This window comes from Poromitra crassiceps, assembly GCF_964638095.1.
Source record: "Poromitra crassiceps genome assembly, chromosome: 17".
NCBI classification, from domain to species: Eukaryota; Metazoa; Chordata; class Actinopteri; order Beryciformes; family Melamphaidae; genus Poromitra; species Poromitra crassiceps.
Genome location: NC_139635.1, coordinates 27,055,520 through 27,063,890, shown reverse-complemented (window position 1 = coordinate 27,063,890; position 8,371 = coordinate 27,055,520). Strand labels below are relative to the sequence as shown.

At 43.5% G+C, this 8,371-nt stretch overlaps 2 protein-coding genes across 2 annotated transcripts; both read left to right on the top strand.

The window, feature by feature from the left end:
* Window positions 1-371: 371 nt before the first annotated feature.
* On the top strand, window positions 372-2,009 carry LOC310791707 (E3 ubiquitin-protein ligase TRIM21-like; the record flags this gene model as incomplete). Its single annotated transcript, XM_083653362.1, has 1 exon — window positions 372-2,009. One exon carries the CDS (start codon window positions 372-374, stop codon window positions 2,007-2,009), a length of 1,638 nt encoding a protein of 545 aa, XP_083509488.1.
* A 4,425-nt stretch (window positions 2,010-6,434) lies between these two features.
* Window positions 6,435-8,066, top strand: LOC310791712 (E3 ubiquitin-protein ligase TRIM21-like; the record flags this gene model as incomplete). Its single annotated transcript, XM_083653367.1, has 1 exon — window positions 6,435-8,066. The coding sequence occupies one exon, from the start codon at window positions 6,435-6,437 to the stop codon at window positions 8,064-8,066; it is 1,632 nt and encodes a 543-aa protein (XP_083509493.1).
* Window positions 8,067-8,371: the final 305 nt, after the last annotated feature.

The following is an 8,371-nucleotide window of genomic DNA, read 5'->3' as shown; positions in this document are numbered from 1 at the left end:
AGTGTGAATGGAGATTACTGAGGCCAGACATTTTATTCAAGACATCAGTTGTGTCCTCAATATAGGACAGTTTCATTATGGTATAATGAAGTCAATACATGCAGGTTTGGTGAATGAACCATTGTCATATAAAATAGGGTGACCTGAGGTGGGTTGTCTCTAGGCTCTAGGCAAGACATCAGTTGTGTCCTCAATATAGGAGGACAGTTTCATTATGGTATAATGAAGTCAATAGATGCAGACTTTAAAAGTGAATAAAATGTGAGTGTAGTCCCTTTTTTATCCAACTTCAATTCCCTTTTTAAGGTATTGTCATTCAAGAATGATGTAATAAATGTTGTTATTTCACACTTTCCCTTCAGGTCTCAGATATGTCTGCTGCCAGCAGTCTCCTCTCTGAAGAGCAGTTTCTGTGCTCCATCTGTCTGGATGTGTTCACTGATCCAGTCTCCACACCATGTGGACACAACTTCTGCAAGAACTGTATCACACAGCACTGGGATGTTAGTGTCCAGTGCCAGTGTCCCATGTGTAAAGAGGTTTTTGACAGAAGACCTCTGCTGCGGGTCAATACTTTCATATCTGAGATGGTTGCTCAGTTCAGGAAGTCAGCTCAGATGAAAGCCAGGAGCTGCCCAGACCAACAAAGTGCCAAACCAGGAGAAGTTCCCTGTGACGTCTGCACTGGGACCAAAGAGAAGGCCCTGAAGTCCTGTCTGGTGTGTCTGACCTCCTACTGTGAGACTCACCTGGAGCCTCATCAGAGAATCTCAGGCCTGAAGAGACACAAGCTGATGGATCCTATGGAGAACCTGGAAGACAGGATGTGTAAGAAGCATGACAGACCGCTGGAGCTGTTCTGCAAGACGGACCAGATGTGTGTCTGTCAGTTCTGCACTGAGTCAGACCACAAGTCACATCGCTTTGTCCCTCTAGAAGAAGAATATGATGGAAAGAAGGCTGAGCTGGGGAAGACGGAGGCTGAAATTCAGCAGAAGATCCAGGAGAGACGACTGAAGATTCAGGAGATCAAACAGTCAGTAGAGCTCAGTAATGCAAATGCAGACAGAGAGATAGCAGACAGTGTGCAGGTCTTCACTGCTCTGAAGCAGTCTGTGGAGAGAGGCCAGGCTGAGCTCATTGAGACGATTGAAGAGAAGCAGAAAACAACAGAGAAACAGGCGGAAGTCTTCATCAAAGAGCTGGAACAGGAGATCTCTGAGCTGATGAAGAGAACCGCTGAGATGGAGCAGCTCTCACACACTGAAGACCACCTCCACCTCCTCCAAAGCTTCCCATCCCTGAACACTTCTCCACACACCAAAGACTGGACAGAGGTCAGTGTCCACTCATCACATGAGGGGACTGTGAGGAGAGCTGTAGCTCAGCTGGAGGAGACACTCAGTAAAGAGATGGAGAAGCTGCTTGATGTTGAGCTGAAGAGGGTCCAGCAGTTTGCAGTGGATGTGACTCTCGATCCTGATACAGCAAACGCCCATCTCATCCTGTCTGATGATGGGAAACAAGTACATCATGGTGATGTAAAGAAGAGTCTCCCAGACAACCCACAGAGATTTTCTTTTTGTGCCTGTGTCTTAGCAAAGCAGAGCTTCTCTTCAGGGAAGTTTTACTATGAGGTTCAGGTTAAAGGGAAGACTGCCTGGGATGTGGGAGTGGCCAGAGGGTTGAGCAACAGGAAGGGACAAACCCCTCTGAGCCCAGGGAAAGGCTACTGGACTGTATGGTTGAGGAATGGAAATGAGTACAAAGCTCTTGCTGGCCCTGCTGTCCTCCTCTCTCTGAAGATGAAGCCTCAGAAGGTGGGGGTGTTTGTGGATTATGAGGAGGGTCTAGTCTCCTTTTATGATGTAGATGCTGCAGCTCTGATCTACTCCTTTACTGGCTGCACCTTCACTGAGAAACTCTACCCATACTTCAGTCCCTGCAATAATAATGGTGGTAAAAACTCCGCCCCTCTGATCATCTCTCCTGTCAATCACACAGATTAGACTGATCATTAATTTGCCTCAGGATTCATTGTCAGTTAAGACAATTTACGCACATGTTTTGACTTCAGGTATCTAGCAGCCAGTCTAATGTTGAATTTTATTTTATAGAACAACAACAACACTTTTCAGACTTGTCTAGCACATTAAGATTATTAATTTGTTCTTTCAATAGGGCTCTCCACTGAGAGAAGACCAGTAACTACTGATGTATCTTGTCTCTTTACCTTTTCCTCCTCTTGGCAGAATGTGTGGTGTTATGGCTCATGTTCATGTGATGTAGACATAATGATTTAGTTAGATCATGTGGGGGGGTTAAAGTTAAAGAAGAATTCAGTATTTCCTTTCATATCCTGTTTTTCTTTGATCATTAAAGTGAGTGTGTGAAAACGACACATTTTCCAGTTTCATTGTAACATCTCTATTCACTCCTCTAACGGTGCATGATGCACACCACAGTGACACTAGTCAGTTGTTCATTCATTCATTGTGTATTGGATGCGTCTGTCATCTCCTTCCAAAGCATGCTGGGATACCTGGTGACAGACGAGAGCAACAACAGCGACGTGGGGAGGGGCCAGAAGACAGCAAGACAACCAATCAAGCTTCAGCACCAAGCGAGCAGTGACTCCAAGCCACTTTTGTCGTGCTGGTGTGCGTTGGCCGTGCAGAGCTGACTTCCTGTTGCAGTGTTTGCTAATACAATATAGAGCTTAGCAGGTCCAAAACAACAAGCCCGGACGGCCTGAACCCGAATCTGTCTTAGTAAGTTGACTGTTTATCTATTCTTCTAAACTATATCCATGTGTCTGTTCAGTCTTATGAATACATACGGTTTTAAGGATACAATAATAATAAATTTAATAACAGTACATTGTATTTATGGAGCGCTTTTCATGGTATTCAGACGCTTTACAAGGGGGTTTAAAAAGATCAAGTAAACAACACATTCAAAACATAATACACAATACAAATGATCAAAGAATGAGGGAAAAGACAATACAGTTATCACAGGTTAAAAGCACAGGTGAGTTTCTAGTAATGATTTGAATGTGGGCTGAAAAAAAGGAATAACTGACTGAGGCTATTCCACTGAACTTCTGCTTATGTGCCGGATCAGAGTCACTAGCCCACCACAGGTGATCGGTCAGGATCAAATGTCCAAGAAAGAAGGTTTAGTCCTTTTATTCAACCCATGTGTTTCTGTAGTCCTGCATACAGGTATTACTTTAGGTGTGGTTTCCTAAGAAACAAATAAACAATGGAAACATGAATAACTCAAATGGATTGAGTGACCAAACAATTGAGCTATATAACTATGAACAAAGTTCCATACTCAAATGGACCACAAGGTGGCTCTCTAACACAATATATGCAGTACAGAAACAAACAGATAATTACTATTATCTAATACCAGCAATTCCCATAACACAATTGACCATTTAACATACAATCAATACTGCCCCGAGATGTGAGCTTAAACTATGCTCATTTACAGGTTTCAACATCCTCTTTAGACAGAATGCAGGTCAGTGAGGTAGGAGGGGGTATGGTGGTGGAGCAGGTCAGTGAGGTAGGAGGGGGTATGGTGGTGGAGCAGGTCAGTGAGGTAGGAGGGGGTATGGTGGTGGAGCAGGTCGGTGAGGTAGGAGGGGGTATGGTGGTGGTGGAGCAGGTCAGTGAGGTAGGAGGGGGTATGGTGGTGGAGCAGGTCGGTGAGGTAGGAGGGGGCCTGGCTTAAGCTACCAAATACTTCACACTGGGAAGAAATTAACTACAGTAAAGCTAACAGGGAGAATCATAGGGAGACATTTGGTTAACTAAAGCTACTTAGAAAAAGTAGTTGACAGTAAAGCAGATAGTCTTGAATTCTGGACAAAATCATATCCAACAATAAACATATTCTCAGATTTGGGTCCAAGAGACACAATCTCATCAAATGGGGGTCTGTGGTGCTAATGTGGACTATTAGAGGTCTTGATATGAAAAGGGTTGAGAATCATTGGTGTAGGATTGAATGGGAATGAGCTGTGTGTGTGTGTGTGTGTGTGTGTGTGTGTGTGTGTGTGTGTGTGTGTGTGTGTGTGTGTGTGTGTGTGTGTGTGTGTGTGTGTGTGTGTGTGTGCACATGTGTGTCTCTCCACTGTTGGCTAGCTGTGGCCGCCCTCAGCCTTTGGATGGTTGCAGTCAAAGACATGCACCATGAATTCTTAATACACTGTATGTTCCTGCCATCACACAGGGGAAGTCAATATGACCCAGCCGTGGTCAGAAGCTCAGCTCTTCTAGGGAATGTGTGTGTGTGTGTGTGTGTGTGTGTGTGTGTGTGTGTGTGTGTGTGTGTGTGTGTGTGTGTGTGTGTGTGTGTGTGTGTGTGTGTGTGTGTGTGTGTGGCAAACATGGAATAACGACGCAGATGCTTTTAGATAGCAGAACTAGTTGCGGCACACACATCACATTTTAACAATGGGCTTATGAAATGACTTGGAATATATATATATATTTATTTATCATTTTGGAGGTAAATTGTATTCCCCAATCATTCCAAGTATACCCCCTGCAAGCTGCTCAAGTACCCCTAGGGTACACATAACCCTGGTTGGGAATCACTGCAATAATGCACCAACTAAACTGCATATCGCATATCGCTGTCACCCCCCCCCCCCCCCCAGGGGGGGGGGGTTCTGCTTAAGATAGTGGTTCTCAAACTTTTTCTGTCATGCCCCACTTTGAAGGAGGAAAAATGTTCATGCCCCACCGCCCCAACACAATTGTAACAAAAAGGTCCAAGTTGAACTTTTATTGAAATAACATCAAGATCATGACTATTCCTTTCTATTTTCTTTCAGTAATGTTGTCCAAATAAAAAAACGACTTCCATTTCAACTTTATACAAAATCTTGTGACTGCTACTGTACATCTGTGCTTTTTTAAATAATTAATTAAAATAATCAAACAGAAATTGCAATCACTTTGCTAGAACAAACAAAGTTAACCAGATTGCTCCATCAGATAAAAATCAAATGAAATGTGCAATCACTTTGTTATAACGATATCAATAAAGTTATATCTGTGCAAAAAATAAGAAATATTTGACAAGAAAAATTTGCATTAAGTCTTATCACTGTAGCCTATTAGTGGCTGCAATGAACCCATTTTGCACTGCACATATTTTCAAAAGAACATCAATAAAGTGCAACCTGTGCAAAACTAAACAAAACCCGATCAAATATTTGGCAATATGAATGAACCATCATCCATGGAATGAATGCGAAAACAGTCCGACATCAAAACATTGGTTCCACGCTGCATTAGATCACTCCAACCTACCTGTGTATTATGGCAAGTGGCAGGGGCGGTTTTAGCATCAGAGCTTTGGGTGGGCTCAGCCCACCCAATTATTTATGCAAGCATAATTCTACCATATAGTAACCTGTATGCAGAATATATATAGTATACAGTATATAGGGAAACAATTATTTTTTCATCGCTGTAAAACCACAGAACGGTAAAGAAGATATTGATGTGTGTAGTTCTTCATATATCTAGTCTCTTCATTTTGATCTCAAAGTGCGCCAGTTTGATCCATTTTTACTTGAAACTGTACACAATTTTCTTCCGGGGTGGGCTCAGCCCACCCAAAGGTCATGGACCACTGAACCCCTAGGGGGTCCGGGGGCATGTTCTCATTTTTTTTATGAAGGTTTCCACTGAATATGACATCAAGAAAATATCATCAATGTAGCCTACTGACCACAGAGTAGTAATACAGTGATAAAGATGATTATTAAGAGGATTTTAAACAGATAAACACACTCATGGGAGAAAAACTTGAGCCAACTAGAACACCATGCAGTCTTTTGTCAGTAAATGTTGTCCCTAAAGATAAGACATTATTGTGAATGATCCAGGCAGTTAAAGACAGAAAATGTTGTCCCTAAAGATAAGACATTATTGTGAATGATCCAGGCAGTTAAAGACAGTAAATGTTGTCCCTAAAGATAAGACATTATTGTGAATGATCCAGGCAGTTAAAGACAGTAAAGATAAGACATTATTGTGAATGATCCAGGCAGTTAAAGACAGTAAAGGAACAACTGGATATCCAGCCGATCAGGACGTGTCACAAAGCAGACATGAACTCATGATAGAGATGTTAGTATATAGGCTACCAAGAAGTGTGAATGGAGATTACTGAGGACAGTTTCATTATGGTATAATGAAGTCAATACATGCAGGTTTGCATTATGACATCACTGATGATGTCACACATCCATGGGATTTATGACATCACTGATGATGTCACACATCACTGGGATTTATGACATCACTGATGATGTCACAGTGGGATTTATGACATCACTGATGATGTCACAGTGGGATTTAAATGTTATTTCACACTTTCCCTTCAGGTCTCAGTGTTTGGATATGTCTGCTGCCAGCAGTCTCCTCTCTGAAGAGCAGTTTCTGTGCTCCATCTGTCTGGATGTGTTCACTGATCCAGTCACCACACCATGTGGACACAACTTCTGCAAGAACTGCATCACACAGCACTGGGATGTTAGTGTCCAGTGCCAGTGTCCCATGTGTCAGAAGCTTTTCAACAGAAGACCTGAGCTGCATGTCAATACTTTCATATCTGAGATGGCTGCTCAGTTCAGGAAGTCAGCTCAGATGAAAGCCAGCAGCTGCCCAGACCAACAAAGTGCCAAACCAGGAGAAGTTCCCTGTGACGTCTGCACTGGGACCAAAGAGAAGGCCCTGAAGTCCTGCCTGGTGTGTCTGACCTCCTACTGTGAGACTCACCTGGAGCCTCATCAGAGAGTGAGGGGCCTGAAGAGACACAAGCTGATGGATCCTGTGGAGAACCTGGAAGACAGGATGTGTAAGAAGCATGACAGACCGCTGGAGCTGTTCTGCAAGACTGACCAGATGTGTGTCTGTCAGTTCTGTACTGAGTCAGACCACAAGTCACATCGCTTTGTCCCTCTGGAAGAAGAATATAAAGGAAAGAAGGCTGAACTGGGGAAGACGGAGGCTGAAATTCAGCAGAAGATCCAGGAGAGACGACTGAAGATTCAGGAGATCAAACACTCAGTAGAGCTCAGTAAGACAAATGCAGACAGACAGATAGCAGACAGTGTGCAGGTCTTCACTGCTCTGAAGCAGTCTGTGGAGAGAGGCCAGGCTGAGCTCATTGAGACGATTGAAGAGAAGCAGAAAACAACAGAGAAACAAGGTGAAGGCTTCATCAAAGAGATGGAACAGGAGATCTGTGAGCTGATGAAGAGAACCGCTGAGGTGGAGCAGCTCTCACACACTGAAGACCACCTTCACCTCATCCAAAGCTTCCCATCCCTGAACACTCCTCCACACACCAAAGACTGGACAGAGGTCAGTGTCCACTCAACATATGAGGGGACTGTGAGGAGAGCTGTGGCTCAGCTGGAGGAGACACTCAGGAAAGAGATGGAGAAGCTGCTTGCTGATGTTGAGCTGAAGAGGGTCCAGCAGTTTGCACTGGATGTGACTCTGGATCCTGATACAGCACAAGCACATCTCATCCTGTCTGATGATGGGAAACAAGTACATGTTGGTGATGTAAAGAAGAATCTCCCAGACAACCCAGAGAGATTTTCTTCTTGTACCTGTGTCTTAGCAAAGCAGAGCTTCTCTTCAGGGAAGTTTTACTATGAGGTCCAGGTTAAAGGGAACACTGACTGGGATGTGGGAGTGGCCAGAGAGTCCATCAACAGGAAGGGACGCATCACACTGAGTGCTGAGAAAGGCTACTGGACTGTAGTGTTGAGGAATGGAAATAAGTACAAAGCTGCTGCTGTCCTCCTCTCTCTGAAGAAGAAGCCTCAGAAGGTGGGGGTGTTTGTGGATTATGAGGAGGGTCTGGTCTCCTTTTATGATGTAGATGCTGCAGCTCTGATCTACTCCTTTACTGGCTGCACCTTCACTGAGAAACTCTACCCATACTTCGGTCCCCATACTAATAATGGTGGTAAAAACTCCGCCCCTCTGATCATCTCTCCTGTCAATCAGACAGATTAGACTGATCAGTAATTTTCCTCAGGATTCATTGTCAGTTAAGACAGTTTACACTATGTTGTTTTGTCTTCAGGTAACTATCAGCCAGTCTAATGTTGAATTTTATTTTATAGAACAACAAAAATACTTTTCAGACTTGTCTAGCACATTAAGATTATTAATTTGTTCTTTCAATAGGGCTCAGTCTCCACTGAGAGAAGACAAGTAACTACTGATGTATCTTGTCTCTTTACCTTTTCCTCCTCTTGGCAGAATGTGTGGTGTTATGGCTCATGTTCATGTGATGTAGACATAATAATTTAGTTAGA